The sequence below is a fragment of the Haliotis asinina genome, chromosome 8, assembly GCF_037392515.1.
Source record: "Haliotis asinina isolate JCU_RB_2024 chromosome 8, JCU_Hal_asi_v2, whole genome shotgun sequence".
NCBI classification, from domain to species: domain Eukaryota; kingdom Metazoa; phylum Mollusca; class Gastropoda; order Lepetellida; family Haliotidae; genus Haliotis; species Haliotis asinina.
Window position 1 is genome coordinate 53,737,615 of NC_090287.1, and position 24,676 is coordinate 53,762,290.

A 24,676-nucleotide genomic window follows, 5' to 3' on the forward strand; every position below is an offset into this window, starting at 1 on the left:
ATCTATGAACCAGTTACAAAATAAGTAATAATTTCATTTATGAGAACATCACGTCAAGATGGCGTAGCCGGGAAAAATGAAAACAAGATGCTGGAGGATGCCGTTATTTAACGAAACATTCAACACAGCACACAAAAATGAAATTAGAATTATACAATGAAATTGTCAAAGCAATTCCCGCCAATACTTCTCGAGGATATCTTTCGCAAGTTGCAGCAAAGTTCCCGGGGTAGGCTTATTTAATGAACATTTTGATCTTTATGACTTTGATGTCTTTATTATTATATTAGTTACAATAACACTATAACAGTCATTATGTTACATGGAAATAGGCAAAACGTTGGAATTTAATAATGTCTTGATTTTCTAGAGTTCCGAAAAAGACCATAGGAAGCATCTTATCACAAGAATACCAGGTATGTATACTATGTATGTATATTCACTGACTAGTCACTAGTCACTAGTCATATACTGAGCGCGACGTTAAACAGCAAACAAGTAACTGAAATTGTGACCATGTTTTCTTAGGAACTATACTACTCTTTCTTATTTAAAAGCTCAGTGTCAAAAATGTAAATTCTCAATTTGGAATACCACAAAACACACTGTCATGTAAAAGGGTATATGTTAGACTGAACTCCAATCAATATGTGCCTGATGAACCTGTTGCACTACAGTTTACATTCCCAGTGGTACTGGAAGCTCTAGCTCTAAATACTCCTGCATTGGAGTTCTTACTTTGTTTTGTTACAGTATCACTGCTTCAGGGGTTTTCGATGTAAGACAAAAAAACAAATTTTTATCTTTAATATCATTTAAAGTTGTGATTTTGCTAACCTTGAGTGATGAAGATATATTCATCTGTCTCACAAAAATATCATGGATTTCCTACAAAAAACCACTTGCATTCTTTGAGTAGGACAAGACCTTCTACTGTGGTTTGTTAGACTCGACATAGCAGTGTGACAAATGATACTGTTTACTTGAACTGCATGCATTGTTGAAATATAAAAAAATACAGACATGAATATGCTTTATTCTGTTTATTTGTTCCCAAGGTTGAGATTGCATTGTAGCTTTAATGTGTATGATATGTGATCAGCATTCAAAATAACCGCCAGCCCAGAGACCCAGCGCCAGTTGTTATTGTATTGGACCAGCAGTTTCAAATATGTGCAGGCCCTTATGGCCTCCAGTAAATTGTCTGTCAATTATTTTTTAAATGGAATGTTTCCCCCCCTTTTTTTATTGAAGTTCGGGAATCATCCACGATCCATCATGTACAATAACTTACAGTGTAACTTCCTAGTATTTCAGCGCTTTGGCGTAGGATACGAACACCATTGTGCCATAGGCTTTGCTTGATTTTGTAGAAACAGTGTGAAACTGAGTACAATGTACCAAATGGGCCTGTAGATTTCATTCAGAGTAGATTTTAAAGCCAGCAGGTAGCGGCAGGCTCGGATGCCCAGCTGGTAAATCAAACTATCGCAAAAAAACATGTGTGATGCTGTTTCAAATTTCATCCTGACTCGGTGTATTAGTGAGTCATCCCACCCACTGAACATCTGTGTAACGATTTTGAATGTACATTGCAGAGGAAGACCAGGAAAAGTCATCATTACCACTCCAACCATGATGCTCTTGAACACGACTACAATGTGTATGTGTTTTTTGATATTCTCAAAAAACATGAACAGTATTTGGTTGAGTCATTTTGTCAGGAAAAAATTGGGTGTCATGAGTTCTAGAGTTATGTGGCTGCATTGAAATAGATTGAAAGCAAACTATGGATTGAAGTTGACACTTAGGATGTGCTGTGTTATTATGAGTATATATTCTATTATTGACAATATTAATATTACTGACAGTATATTTGATATTGAAACAAAATTCGTTATAGAATCAGTATTGATAGAGATGATATCTGCAAAAATGAAAACAATAATTCCATTGAAAACATTATGCATTTATTTTTGCTAAAGATGTCAAACTTTTGTGAATGCATGCAACTTTGTTATTGAAAAGCGTGTACAATGTATATACAGAGAAACCACACATATTGTTTCATTTTACTTCTGTTTTAACAAATGTCTAATAGTTTGTTTGAAAATTTATTTAAAATGTTATTGTGGAAGTAAAATAAAACAAATGTTTTTTTCTTCATCTGTTTTCATAAAATTAAGAAAAAAATATAAACAAGGGATGTTTCAAGTTAAAATTAGAAGATGTCTTTTGTTTGTCAGGATTTACTTTGAATGTAAAATAATTCATTGCAGCTACCTGGCAGGAGTAGAAGCCAAACAAGAGCATATTCTACTCACAATTGCTGACAATGTAAGTGAGGGGTGGAGAAGAGTTAGTAGGGGTGGGGGCAATTGTGAAATCATGTCTTTCTCTTTAATCTGTTAAGTGTAGTTGCCAAGTGGTTAACTTTTCACATTAGCACAATCATGTGAGGTTCTTCTTCATGTTAATCTCTGCCATGATATGACAGGATGTTCCTAAGACGATGTGAAAACCCTTTTTTCTGACTCATGATAACCATGGCTGTTCTATGACTTTTTTTTCACACACACTTGAGAAGATCCAGGTTAAATTTGGTCATCGTTAGAGGCAACTAGAAGTATTGGGTGGTCATGCTCGCTGACTTTGTTAAGACATGTCCTCCGATTGTGAAGATTGATGCTCATGCTGTTGATCACATGATATCCTGGTCTGGTGCAGACTGAATTATTTACACATGTCACCCAATTGGGTAAATTGATGCTCATACTGTTGATCACAGGATAGTCAGGTTCTGTCCAGACTGAATTATTTACATGTTACCGAATTGTGTAGATTGATGCTCATGCTGTTGATCACAGGACAGTCAGGTTTGGTCCAGACTGAATTATTTACAGACTGCTGCCATATGCTGCAACAAAGAAACAGAAAAACCCCATCTGAACTGCTGTCTTTCATTACAGACAGATCAGAATGCATCAATGTTAGCTCGGAGAATTCTTGATAAACACTTAGCTGAACAAAATGGAGGAAAGAGTGGTAAGTATTGATAAAGCTGTCTGTTTAGTCAATTTTATCCAACAAGTTATTTGAGATAGTCCAAGTCTCTTCATTCAGCCCCTGTTTTCGGCAATGTTGGTTTTAGGGCCTGTACACATCTCTATCACATCATAGAAATGAGGAGAGTTTCACTGCTATTTATTGTCAGAAAGTTGGATACTAGCTATCTTGTCATTGTGCAGATAACTGGAAATAATCGTCCTGAATTTCAGAAATCTGATGCATAATTGTGGAATAAATATCCTGGAAAATAATTATGATTTGCACTGTTTTGGTATATGGTGTTGACAGATACTGATACAAGACAATTTATGTGTATTCAGTTCACAAGAGTACTGTGAGTAGCATGATGAAGGATCCTAATCAGATTGACGACCCAGTCCTGGCCAGGGAAGTGTTTGAAGTATGTATATCTACCATACGTCAGCTCGATCTGTGACTGTTAGACTCATGATTTGTTTCTGAAAATATGTAAATTATGAAGAAATCAAATAACTGTTTAAATTGGAAAATAAGTCCAAGCGAGCTTCGCGCTCTGAAACTGAGTAAATCCAGATTTCAAGCTTTTGTATGTTAGAAAAGGTTTGGAAAATGTTGTGGTTCAGGGACTGTGAGACAAACTTCTTGAGTGGGAGAAAGCAATCGTGATACTGAAACTATAATCCGGATCAAATTTTGCTTTCTAATAATTTTCAGTAATCATGTTTTTAAGGATGCAAATAGGCTAATGCTTAGCCTCTGAATATATGTAATTTTGATAGTAACAAACAAACCCATTTTAACTGAAAAGGAGCCCCAGGGAGACCAGGGATTCTAGGCTCATTTAGGCTTTACCACTGCAGAGAAGGCTTGGCAGTAGGCAAAATAAGACACCCTGAGACTAGGGTAGGAAAGGCACCATTGATATGTTGGTATTTGATAGGGCTTACTCATTTGGTGCATGTTTCATCTTAAATGACATTACCAGCTGTCTGAATAACATCTGTTGAAATTTAGGTGGCAGTGCTTATGTACTGGAGCCTGCTGATTCTTGAAATCTGAAATTCGGTATATAAACTATGTCATTATTTTGTCCAATATGTACCATAGAGGCATGGGACGTACATGATGATGGATCTGTCTCCCTTGACAAAGCTGTTTTAATCTTTTTCAGTGTATTGTCTGTGATGACTACTATGGACCCTTTGTGGAAAGTATCAAGCGGTATCCTTAACGTGATTGATTTATGACTGCCTTAGAGTTATCTCCCTTGGTGCAACAGCCTTTACACATTTTTTCAGAAGATGACCTGTAATTTATGCAGATATTTAGTTTGATTGGGTTCATGATAGTCAGTAGGTTTTACAAGAGTTTACTGGTGTGAAAGGTGAATGACTAAGCTTACCATTGTGTATATTTGATAGATGTATATGTTCTTTGTTAATATGGCAAATATGCTTTCAAAGAAGCTTCTGTATCTTGTAACATTTGTAACAGTGAATCTTTAAAGTGAACAACAATGACTAGTTTCACATTCATAATGAAACTCATGATTTGACAGAACTTATGATCCCTCATTTGTCCAGTTCTGTTGGCCATGAATATGAATTCAAGCTGACCAAGACTCTGGACGAGCTGGGCCTGTCCTACATTGGTAAGATTCTTCTTCTGTCTTTGTGAGTTACCGCTGTTGTATTTTCAGTTCGAACTTCTGTAAACGTATGTACTGTGATAGAAGTACTAGTATGTGTGCTAGTACAAGATACAGTGCATTTCAGTACAAGATACAATATTCATCAGTACAAAATACAATGCTTGTCAGTACAATTATTGCTTTGTATACAGAAGAAGATCAGATGCGGGAACGGGGCTATGACAAAACTCCTGATGTCAAACTGGAGATTCCAATAGGTAACTATTTACTCATCTGTTCCCATATATCACTTCCATGCTAAAATTGTGTCCACAGAACACAATAATTGTCATACTAGTTGAGGTGTAACATGTCATATTTGGGATTTCACTTTCTTAGTAAAGTACAAATTCTAGTACTTTTTTTGGTTGAGTCCCATCCGGGATTCGAACCCACACCCTCAGAGTCAGGCACCTAATCGCCAGCACACAAAGTCAGCCACCTAGCCCGCTCAGCCACCGTGACTTCCACAAAAATGAAAGTCGAACAACTGGTAGTCTAGACTGCGTACTTTGTGTACCCCTCTGATGAGTGTAAAGCTGAAAGGAGAGTTAGCTGAAAGCTATGATTACATGATGCCATTCAGAAAGTGGTCAGATGCAACACGTCATATTTGGGATTTCATTTTCTTAGTAAAGTACAAATTCTAGTACTTTTTTTGGTTGAGTCCCATCTGGGATTCGAACCCACACCCTCAGAGTCAGGCACCTAATCGCCAGCACACAAAGTCACGTGGAAGTCGCGGTGACTGAGCATGCTAGGCATTTGTTGCATTTGACCACTTTCTAAATGGCATCGTGTAATCATAGTTGAGATGTATAAATGAAAACAGAATATGATGTGGCTGAATGCTGTTGATTGTTGGTGATGAAGGATATGGAGAACGGTGATGTATGTTGTTGATAGTTGGTGATGAGGGAAGTGGATAGTTGGTGAAGTATGTTGTTGATAGTTGGTGCAGAAGGAAGTGGATAGTTGGTGATGTATGCTGTTGACAGTTGGTGATGAAGGGAGGAATAGTTGGTGATGTATGTTGTTGAAAGTTGGTGATGAAGGGTGTGGATAGTTGGTGATGTGTGTCATTGACAGTTGGTGATGAAGAGGGTGGATTTTCACAGATATTTTTGCAGACTTCAATGTCTTGAGAGATTTTGCACCATTATTTTCCAATGGAATGGTAAAGACTCATTGTTTCCAGCTGTCGATGGACATATTGTGAACTGGGTGGAGAGCAAGGCTTCGTTTGGAGATGAGATGAGTCATCGAGGGTACCTGAAGGACCAGTTCTGGGCCTACTGGAATAGGTATGCCTATCATCTGCAGGAAAAATCTGCTGGTGTGCGGTTATGTATAATTCTCAATTCAGTGTGCTCGTTGTTGTGAACAGGATCCTGTTTTTAGTACAGCTTGTGATGAATATGCTGACCTTAGTCATCCCTCTTCTCAGAGTATGGGCAGGAGATGCAAGTTTGATTCTGTCATTTAATAATGTTTAAAGAATCCCAACCTGCTGTTTTATTTTTTAGGAATTACAAATACACTCAGTCCTTCCATGCCTCTGTTTTAACTGGCCACTCTATAATGTTGATACTGTTTTAATACATATGATCTCTCTCACTCACTCACTCACTCACTCACTCACTCACTCACTCACTCACTCACTCACTCACTCACTCACTCACTCACTCACTCACTCACTCACTCACTCACTCACTCACTCACTCACTCACTCACTCACTCACTCACTCACTCACTCACTCACTCACTCACTCACTCACTCACTCACTCACTCACTCACTCACTCACTCACTCACTCACTCACTCACTCACTCACTCACTCACTCACTCACTCACTCACTCACTCACTCACTCACTCACTCACTCACTCACTCACTCACTCACTCACTCACTCACTCACTCACTCACTCACTCACTCACTCACTCACTCACTCACTCACTCACTCTGAAAGTCTGAATCTGCTATTATCCATATTTTACAGATTTGGCCCAGGCATGGTGATCTACTGGTTTGGATTTATTGAGGAACTGGATGTGAACCAAGACAAAGGAATCATTCTGAAAGACAGTTTCCCAGAAAACATTGTTAAAATGAACCCTCTGCTCAAACAGGAAGTCACTGGGCAGGGAAAGTGATATGAGTTACTTATACTTATGAAAATGTAACTGTGATGAATTGGGATGACAAATTTCTTACACACGGGGAAATACATTGAAGTTTCCATGTCTAGTTGTTCTGTAAATAAACCGAAACAAGTTGATTTCACGACAAGGAAAAGTTGTTTTGTAACATAATTGAAAAAATGCGTTGTAAATGTAGTAAAAATAGTATTTGCAAAACATTGGCTTTTTTATTAATTCATATCACATGAACAATAATTCATTTTACACTTTTTACAAATATGTACAAAGTAACATTGAACTGGAGCTATATCCTTGTTTGTCAATATTAAACAAAACTTGATAAACTTCATTAGCTAGTAACAGGACTTAACTTGATCTGTCTGAGTTGTAGCAAGAGTGCTCACTACATTTTGTAGGAAACTGGTCTATCCTTTTGAAAATAAAATAATATATTGACATACCATATTCACCATAATAAGCGCCCTGGTCTAATTGCTCTAATGAGATGCCCCGTGCAAACGATCAGACCAACCTCTAAGTAATTCTTCTTTTGATCAAATTCAACCTGTTATGACTAACTGTACATTTACGATAGTCTACATTTTTGTATGGTATATTGCAGATTGTACTTAAGAAAGTGCAGAAGGGAAGTACAACTGTCTGGTAACTATTTTTGAAAATCATTTAGGTCTATTGACCATGAGAAGTTTGATTCCTACTGCTTGATCTAGGCAAGAGATTGAACCCAGTTACTAACTGCCCCTTCAGTAATCATATTACCCAGGGCATATATTTTGGTGAATACAACAACTGACAAGTTGCACATTACTTTAAGTACTTTCTTCAGGATTTAAATGGCCGTTGATGGCCAGACAGGATAATCAGAGGTTGTTCAGACAGGATATACACTTGAACCAGTGAGATCTGAACATCAACAGGATCAGAGAAATTGAGACAATATTGTGTTGACTGTAAGATATTCATTGATTGACTGTTTGTGGACACTTGAGATCATACATCCTGACATTCATACTCCTTCATAATTCTGGAAACACAGTTTCATAGCATTTTAATAAATTATCAGCCATACCAAACACAACCTTACAGATCAAAGTACAATTTGCATTAAAAACAGAAAGTGTAGATATGGGCCATGTTGTAGAGAACTGCATGTTGGACCTGAACAAGGCATTCCTGTTACTTCTTTCGTGAAACCCTCTTGGACGTCTTCTGTGACCTCAACCTTCCAGCGGGGCTTGGGGACTTACTACCGGTGCGACGAGTCTTCTTCTTCTCCACCTCCTGTACGTGCACATGGTAGTTAGGGAACTGTTTAGCGTACTCCTCCAGGAGGGGCATGTACTGGAAGGTTGGGGTTGGGGTGGAGGACCGGTCCCCTGGACTCAGTTCGTTGTCCGACACCACCTCCTTCTGGACTAGGATGTAGGTGGTGTGGGAGACCAGGAACTTGGTGGCATACTCATTCTTGTGGAGGTCCAGATCTTTCACCAGACCTGGAATGAACACAAGCAAGAATATTTGACTCACAGCTAGAAGTGTGCTTCAAAACTCCAGAGATGCCAAAAAGCAACTTAACAATAGATCTTTTCTGAAAGAAGATTATATAGCAAAGATAAAGCTGTTAGTCAGTGAAGTTGTTGATAATATTAAGAATGTTTCCAGAAAATATCAAGATCATCTTGGTTGACATGTCTTCCTGCAAAATCAGATCTTGAAATGGTAGGTTTTTAACTCCAGTTTTGATGTATTAATCATAACAGGTTCTGATCAGTCATCATAATCAGTTTGACTTGGGTTTTGACACCCGTTGGCAGATCCTGGCACAACTAATGGACACAACTCCTTGCAGGAGGTTGAACAGCTGCATACAGCAAGGGCAACAAGTATCGGAGAGAGACATGGACAGAACATTTATTATGTCCATTCAGGAACCCGCCATTCAGCACATATTCAACATTTCTGTAGGGTGAAAAGATACATTTGAAAGTTAGTAATTTTTACCAATTTTCAGTCCAAGGTACTTTGCCAGTTCTGGTTATATGCATCATAGTATAAGCATGAAAATATTCCTTGTTCTCCACTTCATATGGAAAGGTATTACACACCTTGTCCACAACAGTTAACTTGCTGCGATGTATCAGCAGTTCCATTCAAATCCCATAAATATCCCTATAAATTAATGGCCTGTCATTGATTTTGGGTTCGGGGGAGACATAAACACTATACTGAAACATGATCTGGACAGAAGAGGTAGACGGAGAGGTGATCGAGTCTTGGTTATGTGATTCAGTCAACTTGTATGTTCACGGACTTCGCTTAATCTGGTTGTGCTATGCTACCTCATGGCCTTGGCGACTGTCCAACAAGCACTTGTTTGTTGTGTTATATGCACAGCGTTGTTGTGTTACATAATAGCGTCATTGTCGGCAGATGTCATCAACGTGACAACATTCATACAATCTTCTTTAATGTTGTCAAATCAGAGGATATATTGTTTGCCTTATTTCCCAGTAGTACAGCAAGTAGAATTTGGTAGTCATTTTCATGAAAGGGGCCTTTCAATTAGGGACCGTTCATAATTTATGGCTGGGGTGTGTGATGATTACTTTGAGTTTGAGGCGTTCATCAATTTTGTACACATGTTCTGGAGGGAGGTTCATTGGTTTTGTCCATGACAAGCAGGTGGTTGGGGGTCACTTACTTTGTACATGCAACTGTGTAAAAATCATCATCACCCCACCCCCAACCCGAAACCATAAATCATGAACGGTATCTAACTTCACTCTCAAAACATGATGGGCGACCCTTGTATAACGAAACTAATATACGTTGTTGTTTTCATGATCGGTTTGTTTTCTTTTGTTTCGATTTTTGGGGTCTTGGTTATTGTCCAAGTCCACTATCCCTGAAATGTGATGCACTGTTATACAGAAATAGGGCTTGTTTGACAGAATCTGTTCTTTAGTTATTGTTGTTCCAGTTATTTGACGGCGGTCTGTAAGCACCCGAGTTTGGACCAGATATTTCTGGAGATGAAAGGACACGCCAGGTTTATTTGTAGTTGCATGCAGACATTTTCTTAATGTACGTCACACAGAACATGAACGTATGGAAACGTACAAGGACCACAGACTAAATGTTTTAAATGATATGCATAGAAAATAGTTTCATATACGTACTAGATACTTACTAGGGTAAATACTTCGATCCCTATACCCTGAAGATACAAACATCTAAGTACAGTATACATGAACGTTCGTCTACGCAGGAGCTATGTTCTAAACAGAAAATAATTTCATGATCATTTAGGATACAATTGTGCGTATCGTTACTGAGACAGTCATATCGTGATGTGAAGTTACGACCCAAACTTTAAGTTATTGTCTGATGTAATTATTGAGATACGAATTTGACATGACAATACTGAGGTACTATCAGGTTATTCACTGAAATATCACCTCTTGAAGAACAGCCATATAGCTTTAATATTGCTGAATGCGGCGTTAAAAAAGAACCAAGCAAACTAAATAAACGTTTGATATAAATAATTTTTGGTTTTAATCAAACGTACGTTAAAGTAACATCTCCGTAGATGTAATGGGGCGGTGGAGTAGCCTAGTAGTTAAAGCGTTGGCTCGTCGATTCGAAGACCGGAGTTCGATTCCTCACATGGTTACAATGTGTGAAGTCTCCCGCCGTGACATTGTTGGAATATTGCTAATAGCGGTGTAAAACCATACTCACTCACTCGTTGGTGTAAGTATCATCTATAAAACAGACCGTGGCACTAAAAGACTTCCATATGAACTTGACCCGAACCACAAGGCGACTGCGTCTCCAATAACCCGATCATCAATCACTTATATTTGCGTCTAACACTGAACCTTGACACTGTCTCAAGTAGAGACAAATATGCTGTCTGGCTCAGGGAAGCACTGCGTTAACATATTAACCTTTTTATTCATGCTTCTTAAGTGCCTCCAAAATGGAAGACATGGATGTGTTTGAATTTCCAATATTATTTCCAAACAGCGGAACATATGGCATTCTTCGGGACATTTTAACAATAGCAGATCGTCTATCTGTTAACTCAAGGCCTAACAGTGAGCAACCAGAGCCCTATCGCAGTGCGGTCGGTGTAAGTTGATACAGCAGTGGGGGTGCCGGAACGGAATAACAGTAGACTCACGATTTCATCTAATTCACGTGAGGCATGTAGACCTGCTGAACGAGAACAGGAAATGGAAACTTTACTTGGCCTTTTTTAAATAATGCTTTTAAAAACATTTTATTTGTTTTGCTGTTTAGAGAATGCGTTCATTGATGAAATGCTTGGGGACTTGGACTAGTCATGAAAATGCATTTCTGGACTGTCTCATACACTGAGTGGGTTTAGTTTTACGCCGTACTCCAATTACATGGTGGCTGTTTGTAAATAATCGAGTCTACACCAGACAATCCAGTGATCATCAGCATGAGCATCGACCTGCGCAACTGGGAACCGATGACCTGTGTCAACCAAGCCAGCGAGCCTGACCACCGGATCCCGTTAGTCGCCACTAATGACAAGCATAGTCGCCTTTTATGGCAAGCATAGGTTGCTGAAGGCCTATTCTACCCCGGGACCTTCACGGGTCTCATGTATAGTGAGTGAGTACGGGTATTGTTTTACGAAGACTTTTGCAATGTTTCAGTAATATCATGACAGGGGCAATAGAAATGGGCTTCATACATTGTATCCATGTATGAAATCGAACCCATGTGTGCGGCCCTTTAATCCACAAAGGTCTTAAGTCAAGTTGAACATCCTCATCCATTGAGATTCTGGATGTTTGGTACCCGCCAGATTCTGCAGAGTACCAACGGAAGTGAGTTCACTCCCAAGGTCATCACAGACACTGACATACGTCTTACACATTGACTGTAACCAGAGACCACATAGCGATACATGCTGTCACACACACACACGCACTCACGCGCGCGCGCGCGCGTACTGAATGAACAGCAAAAGAAAAAACTCTGGCTGTTTTGCAAGCTTTTGAATAGTAGACGTGAACACTTTATCAGATTTCTTTTCTTTTTTTCGAAAATTTCTTTCCTTTGCTGTTTAGTATATCTGAGTAGCGTATTTCAGTGGCACTCATTATCCACAAATTCTGGATGAAAGATCGGAAGAGGATTCTGATCTCAACATATGGCCAATGTCCATTTGTACACACCACCTGCCTCAAACATGCCCTCATCGCTCTATAGAAATTATTATGACCAGAGCCCCAAGAAATCCACATAAGGGGTTGAGACGTTCACCTTGTTTACCTCCATACCGCGCCGTCACAAAGCGCTCCGACCGTTCCGATCAGGGCAAGTGGACATGGGTATGAATAAACACTTTCACAAAGCGCAAGTGTACGTTAGATGTGTAAATGGCCAGTCTATTAAGCCCTTTGAACACCTGAAATATGCGGGAGTGGTTATTTATGTCTGATCGACCTCCCGTGGTGTCAAAAACATTTCTGCGACGACATTAACCAGACGTTCTCTGCGTGGTAGCATGGAATTTATGGTTCTTAGAAGTCATTTACTCTCTACAGGTTTGTCAAGGTCCGGTGTCTGGCTAATCTACATGTGACGAGGGAATGAATAGGTTTATCATCGTTATGGGAACTTGAGTAGGTTGCACAAGTACTTGCATTTACATAAGTGGGTGTGTGGGTCTGAAGCTGCATTAACACCTATATCACGACGTGACAGCTTAATGTGGGACTACATCCCGAAGCAATGCACGTCTCAAGTGTTACCTTTTCGGTGATGGCGCTGGACAGCCGTGAAAAGCCTAGTACCTCAATTCAAACTCACAATCATAAGTTTCAGGCGTGTCGAAGGGTGACAACTCTGCAGCGGCTTCACTGGCAGCCAACCATCTCCACTTTACTGAAATGAGTGTGTGAGTTAGTATGTTTTTTACGCCGTTTAGCAGTGTTCCAGCAATATCATTGCAGGAAACACCAGAAATGGGCTTCACACATTGAACCGATGTGTGAAATGGAACTTGGGTCTTCGGCGTGACGAGCCAACGCTTTAACCACTAGGCTATCCGAACAGTGGATTGACGGTTCCACCACATATGTATGAGAGATTTTGTTGTTTAACACCGTACTCAGCAAAATTCCAGCTACATTATTGTGGTTCGTAAAATAATCGAGTCTTGTCTTTTGTGATAAGTATGGCTTAATGGGTCATATAAGGCCCTTTCTTTCCCACGGCTATTTCCCCTGCTATACCTTATGGAAGTAGAAAGTAAAATCTGCAGTGTTTGACGTTCAGTCGAGATCTTGGACTGAGCGGATCCATAACGACCCAGATCTCCAAGAATGTAAGCACATTCACTCTTCATTTTCAGTTCACCCAGCTTGGGTAGCCATGCAGAACAATCCAATCTTAAGAAAGTATTTTATGAAAGTTGTTGCCGTTTACAAACTGCTGAAATCTAAAGAGTACCTTTGCGAAGTCTGTGGTAACTCCTTTTCAGACCCCTTGTCCCGCATTATAACGTCGTGTGACTATACATCCGAAGTGCGGGATGATCTGTGGTGTGAACTTGCCAATATTGGACCAGCTGACTTCAGTGTTTTTCTTCACAATATGTCTGAGAGTCGTTTGACTCTAAATCTATTGCCCTGCAGTCCTAAATTCACTTTACGTGATGCTGACGGATGACAATTCACTCTTACTGTTGCAGGTAATGTGTACTGCGTACTATGAAACACAAACTGTCCGCCAGTACTAAGGGAACGACGGAAATAAGACTGAGCCACTCCCTATTTCTAAAACTACATATAATCCAGTGATTGACATCATGATCTACGCAACTGGTATACGATGATATGCAACCCCCCAGTTTACGACATCTCGCTCTAATCCACGGCATCAGGAGGTAGTTTTTTTCAGCATACTAAACCGACACATCCTGAATAATCAACAAAATGATCTCGATGCTAAGTCGATCGTGACTTCGTATGTGGATCGTAACTTCCTACGATACTCTTAGCGCTAAGATCGCTTGTGGAGATAGTGTCGTAAAAACCTTTCCGATCAGACTTAAGTCAATGTAAAGCCATGGGAATGACGGTCAAGCTAGCCCAGGGTGTCGTTGTGCAAAATAACCTTAGCGCTCAGACTATCTTAAGTCTGGGTTAAGGTATGAAGGCAAAGGTGACCTTAGCGTTAAAATCGTTTTCTGAAATCTGACCCAGGGTGTCGTTGTTGAAAACCATAGAGCACAGAGGTACGGGAATTACGGCCATCCTATAGCTTACAATGCTTTGTGGAGCCTGGCTCTGGTGTCCTTCCGAAGCATTCATTACATGCACTCTTGTGTTATCATGAACAGGCGGTGTGACACATTGCCCAGCCTGTTTATGTAGGCCGACTGAGTCAGATTTGAGTGTCGTGTTTTGAACGTTGATAGTGCAAATTCCACGAGGCGGGTGGTGTTTATGGTTCGCCAAGAATCTTTGAACGCATTGGTACCAAATGAATTGCAATCTGGCTGTGTGTCAAACATTAGGATTTGACATTTACTGCTTGATGTGACACTGTCCGTATTGGATCGTATCGCGGTAACTCGGATAACGCAAGTTTGTTCCAGGATAGATGACATAAAAACATGTGTGTGTAAACTGAATGAACATGTCATGGTGCCAGTATGGTTCAGAGGACACGACCTTAAGATGGTTCGATAGCAGCTGGTTGGGATAACCTTCATTAATGAGATAAAACTTCCAGATGCCATATCACACGGATAGTACTCTTCTATATACATAAGATATACAACAGATGGCTGTCTTCGAACACTAGTAACGCACTAGCAGTAGACCATTTAACGTTTTGCAACAAAAGCCTCTGATTACACGTACGACATAGCAGGGCAGCGCACTGAATAAAAAAGGGAACACTGACGATAGGACCTTCGGTGAAATAACACAACGATGACAGTGTCATCTGTAAAATAGCACAATGATGACTGTGTCATCGGTAAAATAATACAGTGGTGACTGTGTCATCGGTAAAATAACATAATGATGACTGTGTCCTCGATAAAATAACTCAATTGTGACAGTTCCCTCGTTAAATTACAGTTGTGACAGTGCCCAAAGAAAAATAGCACAATGCTCATAGTACCCCAAATGAAAAACACAATGCTGAAAGTGCCCCCGAAGACTAACATCTAGTTTCTGAAATGAACATATTATAAAGAAATGAAAGGGACCTCTGATACTTTCTTCACATTCAGAAATCTAGAATTGCCACATTTTCTAGATTTGCGTAGACTTTCTTGGATATATTTGCTTCAGGGTCTCTATAACAGACTAAGTGGCACCGGTAAACACATGACTGATAGTGCTTGGCGGCATGATCCTGTTTGTATTCTCTTACGAAAAATGGGTTACTGCGCACCAATTCTAATGCTCTGATATGACGTACGCCTGCTTCCTATAAAATTTTCAGTTGACGTCATGTGTCACTCAAGTGCCAAAAAAAATTATTGCCTCAGATTGTCCCATGCAGACATTACCCGTATTGTTGACGTCATTTAACATGTGGCAAGGTAAATATACAACTTTCGGGTTATTCGTGTTCTTCTTGACCAAGAAAATGTCGCAATGGGTCGCTCAGGTCCAATAGCACGTTTTCTCAAGAATTTAATCAGCAGAAAACAAAAAATGGTTTGATTATAAGCAGATGACAACGTCTGAGATCCCCCATTCGGAATCTGCAACAGCAAGACAATGTGTGATGGCAGAAGTCAGTGATTTAGTATCCCAATAATTGTTCGAAGTACATGTCATAAATCACACGAATTGGAAGTATGTTCCACGTCAAGAGCACTCATCATGGTTTATGCTCGATACGGTTTTATCTATCCGGGAAACCCAAGAACTGCTCACACACCATTCAAAGATATGACGACATCCGTTCATTCTGACGTACCACGTGACCTGTAAGGTTAGCTTCGTGTGATCTCAGTTGGGAACTTGACTGGTTGTATTGAGACCGCAGATCGCTTCCAGTTATCTACAGTTTATCTAGTTCTAGCGGAGGTGTGTGATCACCGATATGAAAGAAATCCAGAAGGTGGCAACACCATACAGAGAAACATTTGGAAGTAATGAAGAGGCTAACAGACCATTATAATAAAGAAAATATTGACTCGACATGTTTCGTTTCATATCACCTTTGCAATAAACATTGTTTTTTTGATATGGTGAACCCAGATACCCAACTTGCAGGTCGTTAATGACACGCAGTGCGTAAACTGCATGCAGTGATAAAGTCTAGACTAACGCTTAGTCTCTGAATAAATAATTTTGACTGTAACAAATAAACCCATGTAAATAGAAGAGGTGTCCCAGGGTGACCAGAGATCCAGAACCTGGGGTAATCTAGACTTGCTTCATTTTAGGGCTTTAGCACTGCAGAGAGGGCAAGGCAGTAGGGAAAATAGTTTGGTTCAGGGACTGTGATTATGCTTGACTGGCCAGCATTTGTTTGATTTCTCGGGACCTTCATTATTTTAACTTTACATCCATCTTGTCAACACTCAGGTCAGAGTATAGGTATTGACCGGGAACATGTCTGATGGCTTTTACACGGATACTGGCTTATACGGAAACGTGTCTATTGGGTTTTGCATAAAGACGTGTCTATTGGCTTTTACACTGAGACATTTCCATTTTGGCTGTAAATGGAGCCTGTCTCATAGATTTTGAACTGAGACATGTCTGTTGGCTTATGAACAGAGAAGGGTTTATTGGCTTTTACACGGAAGCATGTCTATAGGCTTTCATATAGAGACGTGTCTGCTGGCATGTAAATGGAGACGTACGTGTCTATTGACTTTCACATAGAGACGTTTCTATTCCCATTTGTATATACAGCTGAGTCCCTGACTTCCACTGCTTCATCGTATCAAGTTGGTTGAATTGCGTTGACAGGTCGCCAGTACTTTGGCCGGTTTCACGAAGCGATCTTAGCGAGACTCCTGTCTATGTCACTTTTGACAACGGATGCTTTGCTGAAACGGCACCGTTTGTAGTAACAAACACCTGCAATTGATTCAATGCCACATTTTTCGTGTTAAAATTGCAACACGATTGACCAGAAGCCTCGATTGTATTGGAATGCACCTAACATTCTGCTGGAACTAAGATGTGTTGAAAGTAACTATGTGTACGAACATATTCATCATATCTGTCAGTTCGGCACAAGCGTGTTTGTTATATAAGTAGAATACGGTACACCATACGAAACCATTGGTTCGAAGCTGCATAGAAATATTACATTTACATACCAGCCATTGCGTATTAAAAATGATTACCACTCGTGTAGACATCGTGGGCACCAAAGCAACCCAAAACTGAAGAAATAGCTCTCTTCTTGTAAATCTCAATCAAACATACCGTTACTTAAAGCGAGTCCATCCGTTTCAGTTCTGGGTAAGATGCTTTCTTCATCATTGTGTGCTTGGCGTAAGAGGATGCTAATCGAATCGAGGACCGGACATTCCTGTCCGTTCTTCTTTCATATATTAGGCTACGTTTGATAAAGACATTGTAACGCTGTGGTTAAGTCTATAACTGGCGTGCATTTTGCAGTACAGGCACGTGTTCAATAATTTTATGGAACCAATAAGCCATGTCGATATTAATTCAGTTAATGATTTATATATTTGACAAGATGGTAATGGCAACAGCATGACCAACTTTGGCTTTAGAATAATATGTAGGTCAATGAAACTCAATGTAGATCAATATCGATCAATACTATCGATTAAGTAAGTCCCTGATTTGTTCCAAGATTGTCGAGGGTCTATTGTGCTGGGTACTGAAGAAATATTGGTTTCTTTATGTGTCTCGAAGCCCCAGTGACATATTCAACAAACCGACATTATATCACTCAGCATTGATGGATAGGCCGGGGACTCGGCCAAGGCAATAATATGACACTATTCACATGTCAGCCTATGTGGGTGTGTTGGAGGACAGTCTGATAAGAAAGTTGTCTTTGATAAAAACAACATGATAACAATGGAAGTGGCTTATGGTGATAGATTGGAATTCTACAGCTGGTACATGATGGTTCCTTGATATAAACTCAGGGCAGGCCTATTAGTTAATAACCTCCACCTGTATGTCAAGGAGATCTGCCTTAACGTGTACTGCTCAGTAAAGGCAAGTCGGTTGGGTCGCTTAGAGTCGCTCGTCTCGCGATGATCTGGGTTTGATTCCCGATATGGTTACAATGTTTGAAGCCCATTTCTGTTGTTCCCTGCCGTGATACTGCTGGACTATTGCTAAAAGCGACGTAAAACTAGACTCACTCAGTCACTGTATTGACAAGTATTGCTGCATCGACCTTACAATAAATTCGTACTGGTAGAAATAATAAATGAATTATTACTGGAAATTCGTGCTCGTATTACTGATATTGTTTCATGTTTTTCATGGTCTAAACTAAAATCTGAAAATGTTTCAGTTCTGTTGGAGAGGGGATACTCTTCCAAACGTCCAAGATTCCCCCCCCCCCCAGTGGCACTCCATGAACCTACAGTTGTAGGTTCGAACCCGACTCGTTAACTCGTTTGTCTGGACCGTACCATACTTGTAAACTTTTGGAACTGCATCACTTCAAGTTTTCCTCCAACCCCAAGAGGGGCGGTGAGGTGGCCTATTGGTTAAAGCGTTCGCTCGTCACGCTGAAGGCCCGGGGTAGATTCCCACATGGGTACAATGTTTGAAGCCCATTTTTGGTCCCCGCCCGTGATATCGCTGGAATATTGTTAAAACCAAACTCACACACTCACTGACTCCAACTTCAAGATAACACATTGTCATATAACTCGATAGAAAGCATAATAATATTGTATTATGATTAATGTTATAGTGTCTACTATCCATCTGTCAGTAGAAGGTGAAGGGAAGTACCAAATATTGTCAGCTGTTATGAACGTACGGGGTTTGATTTACCTTTTAAAGTCGATTCACTGACGGGTGTCATGGTTAAAAGTTCCATACATGAGATGCAAAAGTATGGAATGCTCTGCAAACCATTTTACCTGTGGATACTGGTTCTGAGTATGAATACACAATGCCATTTAGAAAGTGGTCAAATGTAACATATATTATATTTAAGATGACACTTTCTTAGTAAAGTACAAGTTCCGGTACTTTGGGGGGAGTTGAGTCCCATCCATGATTTGGACCCACACCTGTTTCTTTGTTCTAGGATATAATATCTTACGTTGGATGTGCAGCTGATGGAATTGTTGAATCTAGTGTCTGGATAATCCTAGTCAAAGTATTGGAGTTTGGGATCAATATCGGTTTGTGAAACTGCGAACTAATTATGTCTCGTTAAGTAAACGTTTGATAGATTGTTCAAGGTCTTGTTCTTTCTATTGTTCGTTTATATTTTGTATACCATATGCTGTATGCTACAAAAAATAAGATCACTGTGTTCTTTCATATTCTTTCAGGGTTATTCTGTCATATATGACAGGCATAGTTAATCTGTCGCGACAGTCAACTGTCATGGCAGTCACAGTTAATCGCTCTGACAGTCATACTAAATTATCACGGCAGTAACAGATAATCTCTCTGACAGTCATACTAATCTGTCACAGCAGTCACAGTTAATCTCTCTGACAGTCATACTAATCTGTCACGGCAGTCACAGTTAATCTCCCCGACAGCCATACTAATCTGTCACAGCAGTCACAGTCAATTCTCTGACAGTCATACTAATCTGTCAAAGATAATCTCCCTGACAGTCATACTAATCTGTCACGGCAGTCACAGTTAATCTCCCTGACAGTCATACTAATCTGTCACAGCAGTCACAGTCAATTCTCTGACAGTCATACTAATCTGTCACAGATAATCTCCCTGACAGTCATACTAATCTGTCACGGCAGTCACAGTTAATCTCCCTGACAGTCATACTAATTTGTCATGGCAGTCACAGTTAATCTCCCTGACAGTCATACTAATCTGTCACGGCAGTCACAGTTAATTCTCTGACAGTCATACTAATCTGTCACAGATAATCTCCCTGACAGTCATACTAATTTGTCACGGCAGTCACAGTTAATCTCCCTGACAGTCATACTAATTTGTCATGGCAGTCACAGTTAATCTCCCTGACAGTCATACTAATCTGTCACGGCAGTCACAGTTAATCTCTCTGACAGTCATACTAATCTATCACAGCAGTCACAGTTAATCTGTCACAGCAGTCACAGTTAATCTGTCATGGCAGTCAAAGTTAATCATATCAGCGCACTAGTGCATGCTCGAGACGCTGTTATTTTTTTTTACCATGCCGTTACACATTAGGTTCAGTTGTGGGAGAATCGGTTGTCCTTATCATATCTGGGTAAAATATTTCATAATGGCGGCATAACCTATAGTTGCTGAGACGCCTGCCAGAAATCCCACGGTGAACCATTACTTATTAAAAAGTAGGGCGAAATGTTATACCCCTAATATCGATCCAACAGCGATAATGTTCCAAAACAGTATGTATTTGATGACTAAATACACACTTTGAAATTAATACTACAACTTAAATTGAGAACATTTATGATTTATGAAGCCAATATACGTGTATATTGATATTTTTGTCTTCCCGTCCAACGTCAATAGAAATGGTGGGGTACCGAGCGTGGGGACACATAGGGTTGACAGTGGGTTCACACGGTGAGAACGCCTCTACTCGCCCATACAGCACAGATTATTAAATGTGTGATCTATTCCCCTTTGATCACCCAGGGCCCAATAAGGATCAAGCAACGCCAGGCAGTGCTTGGTGCGAGATACGGATGAGAGAGCAACGGTAGTGAATTCTCCATGGTTGGGCTACCACAAAGATTTCAACCATTGTTAAACGGGAACTGTAGAAACTAACAGCAAACAGTCATGTATATACAAGAAGTAAATATTCTTTCATGCATTATGTATGTCTAACGTTTCAGGTAATGTCTGAAAGGTTAAGACTGGTCAAAGTGTAAAGTATTCGAGGTAAAACTGAAAAACATGTTGATCAGTCGTATGTAGTAGTATATGTATCCACAATTATGTCATAAAACATTTATATAGGCATTCAATTGAGTTTCATAAGATCATAACATATTTGGTATTAAATACACAGCAGACACATAATTCCAATTATACACTTACAAAATATACATGCATTGCACGCGTGAATTATAGTCAAGAGAACAAATCAAAATCGTTAATACCAATGATCAGCTTATAAAATCCTGGTAATCCAAACAATTTCGTGTAACACACGGATTGTCCAGCTATTGTCGCGAATCTCCGTGTGTGGTCAAAGAACATTAACCCGATCACCCCTTTATTGATACCGTTGATTGACGACTTGCGTCAAATGTGACTGATCGCTTTACGTCAGCTGCGCTCGCTCTTAAGTCAAGAGCTTCCAGTCCTCGCATAAAGCACGCGAATTAAGTGTAGGTCAAATAAAACGCTGGCTGTTACACTCTTACTGGGACATGCACTGCGGATTAGAGTAATCCATTGGCTTAGCTGCAACGGAGCCATGTAGGATACGCGTGACACTAGTTTTGTGTGAACATGTGTGCAAGAAAAAACCTTACCTGTTTCGTCTGATAGATCCAATGTCAAGCCAGTATTTCCATACCCAGCGCGCTTCTTTATGCTGTTCAGCAAGTTGATCACGGCACAACTGGGGTTGCATAGTAGTGATTTATTATTGCCGTATTTAACAATAATAAACATCTTTTTGTATTTTTCGGTAAAAAATAAATAAATCCACAAAGTTGTTATTTTCAATCACCAGTTGAATAAAATGTTCCTTTTCTCACAAAAGTCATCATTGCCTAGACATGGAGAGGGTTATGGTGTCATTAAACAGCACGTATAAACAGTACCATAGATTAAGTAATGACGGCCCGTATCGCGTCTCTCTCGGCTCCACCTCACACATGTTATGAGCTTGTCGCGTTGCAAGGGACGCTCTGGAGAGCCTATAGGCCGTTGTAACGCCATCTCTGATTGGTCGGTGCGTTGTCTGGTATCTTGAAATCGGTACCGCCTGACCCCAAAGGCAAGTTTATCATATTCGGTGGCGACTTACACTCCGTGGGGGTGTAGATATGAAGCGAACTCGAAACGCTGGTGTCGTGTTTACCCGGTGACCTAAATAACTAAAATGGAATCAATGTCTAAAGCAAAGCCGTACACTTGTAATTTAGAGATATGATTTATCGTTATGTTTCAATTACATGGTTAGATAGTATAGCAACGAGATTCATTGTTCGATGTATTCCCCATTATAGAATGGCTGATGTCTCACTATGTTTGTTTATTGTCAGATGTATTCCAGCTAATCGTCTGCAATAACAGACTCAGTTGGATAATCCAGTGATTGACAGCATGAGCATCGAATAATAGTGAGTTAAACTTGAGAGTCTCATCAATATTATTTCATTCATACAGCGACGAGACGTATAGTTCCCACATATACCCAAATCAAAACAAAGCCCAGGGCCCCCTTTCACAAAACTCCCGTGAGCCTAAGGTCTCGTAAGTTTTCTCGTATCATTCCTGCTTCCTATGTTACAGTATAGGAGGTACGAATGCTACGAGAAAAGTTACGAGACCTTAGCCTTACGAGAGTTTTGTGAAACGGGGCCCAGGTGTATCAAAACTACGCTTAAGTAACCATAAAGTCAAAGCTGAAACTGGAAGATATGCAAAACCTGCAACCCCACTAGAACAAAATCTCTGTGAAATGTTTAATGTCTTTGAAGATCACAACAACATGTTATATCTTGAACAAAATATATGAAGGAAAAAGAATCACTTCCACAAATAATGATTAATCATGATAAAGAATTTACTACATTCTCTTAAAAAAAACAACTTTTAGAAATTTTCACAAACTGAAGTCCTGAAACAATTTCCAAAATATGTCATTGTATTTACAATTTTAAATGAATTCTGTGTATTACCATAGCAACCCGTTAAGTGTATTACCGTGGTACCTCATATTGTTCCCATGCCATTATATACTGAACAAAAACAATGTCGCTTTTCAAAACCAAATGCAAGATTTTGTTCTTACAAAATGGTGGTTTTATGAGGATTGTATCCAAACTGACAATTATTACCATCACCAAGGAGTTTTCTTATGAAAAGGCATACTAACCTAGGACACCTACAAAGGCAGACATGGTAAAAGTTCCGTATGACATTCGTGAAAACTAAAATGCATGTGCATATCGTGACAACCATACCAATGAAAGCGAGTCCGAAACTGGCCTAAAATCAGTTTTGGTTTGACACAATCGACATGACACGAATTACAAGAGATCGAGGAATCAAGTCTTGGGAAACTTCAAGTTGACCAGGCCAACGGCCCAAGCATCGTGGTGTGGGGTGCAATCGGTCTGAACCAGATAGCTGGCACCGTGGTGTTCCAGAAGCTTGACTCAAGTTCCGGAAATGACGTGATAGCTGCTTGCTATATTGACCAAATCATATGACCCCACGTTGTACCGAATTTCATCGTTACAGAAATTACATCTTCCAGCAAGACAACGCTCGTGTCCACACTGCCACAGCAACATTGGACATTAAAGGAAAATATGGCATCCAAACCCTACAACAACCTGCACTCAGTCTTGATCTGAGACCGTTGGGACGAGATTCAAAGAAGACTGAATGTCCTCCACTCATGACCGACAACTGCTGCTGGACTCGATCAAGCATTTCTCAGAGTATGAGCCCAACTGCCTATGGCCTTCATCAACCGGCTAGGTCTTTCCATGTACAGACAACGTTCCATCGATGTCCATACATAGAGGCCAAACCCAATTCTTTTTTGGATTTTGGTAGCATTTTGGATGACTTTGTTTCTGTGGAAAAGATTCCGGAATGTCGTGTTAACCATAACTGTCAAGTTTGAACTCAGTCCTCCGTTCTGATTGTTAATTAGAGTGAGTTAGAGTTGATTAAAGAGTGTGCTTGAAGAAATCCCTATCGGTGCGGCATTTCTGTTATAATGTACACCATCTATAGGCGAACAAACCCTCTGTTTCTGTGTACGTACAGTGTTTACAGTTGTCCCATGATGGAATGCTATGCAATGAATATCTTATTCCTTCTTATCTTTCGCATCTAAGCCCATTCACAATAGGGTCGGTAGGGTAGCTTTGTCATTAAAGCGTTCGCTCGTCACGCTGCAGATCCGGGTTCGATTCCCTACATGAGAACAGTGTGTGAAGCCCATTTCTGGTGTCCTCCGCCGTGTTATTGCTGGGTTATTGCTAAATGCGGCGTAAAACCATACTCATTCTCTCACTCGCGCCATTCGCAATAAGAAGGAGACAACGAGTTTTAACAAAGTATTGTCTGTTTGAACGAGATTAACATACCTTAGACCAATATACGAAAATATATCAGTCAAATGACGTTGAGAAACGACGGCGTTGCTTAGTCCATCATGAAACTGTTGTGTGAAAAACATCAGGTGTTCTTCAACGGCATTTTGAGCAACATGTCACATTGTTTGAAAACAACAGTATGTGGTAAAACTGTATTTGCCAGAAGAGCGACCCAAGTCCCCAAATCTGAAAACATAAATGAATGAATGAAAGCTTACAGTAAATGTGATTAAATAAACGGATTCGGCAAATTATTAGGCATTCCACACAGTATACTAGACTTGTTC

General features: G+C 40.0%; 2 protein-coding genes across 2 annotated transcripts; one reads left to right on the forward strand and one right to left on the reverse strand.

Moving 5' to 3' along the window:
- The first annotated feature begins 36 nt into the window (after positions 1-36).
- On the forward strand, positions 37-7,096 carry LOC137293718 (CDAN1-interacting nuclease 1-like). Its single transcript, XM_067824424.1, has 11 exons — positions 37-229; positions 371-416; positions 1,599-1,663; positions 2,280-2,337; positions 2,970-3,045; positions 3,390-3,469; positions 4,220-4,269; positions 4,632-4,699; positions 4,891-4,956; positions 5,937-6,042; positions 6,739-7,096. The coding sequence occupies exons 1-11, from the start codon at positions 138-140 to the stop codon at positions 6,890-6,892; spliced, it is 861 nt and encodes a 286-aa protein (XP_067680525.1). The 5' UTR covers positions 37-137; the 3' UTR covers positions 6,893-7,096.
- On the reverse strand, positions 7,078-21,961 carry LOC137293719 (uncharacterized protein CXorf65 homolog). Its single transcript, XM_067824425.1, has 2 exons — positions 21,579-21,961; positions 7,078-8,394 (listed from the first exon to the last, which is right to left on the reverse strand). The coding sequence occupies exons 1-2, from the start codon at positions 21,718-21,720 to the stop codon at positions 8,078-8,080; spliced, it is 459 nt and encodes a 152-aa protein (XP_067680526.1). The 5' UTR covers positions 21,721-21,961; the 3' UTR covers positions 7,078-8,077.
- Between the last annotated feature and the right edge of the window lie 2,715 nt (positions 21,962-24,676).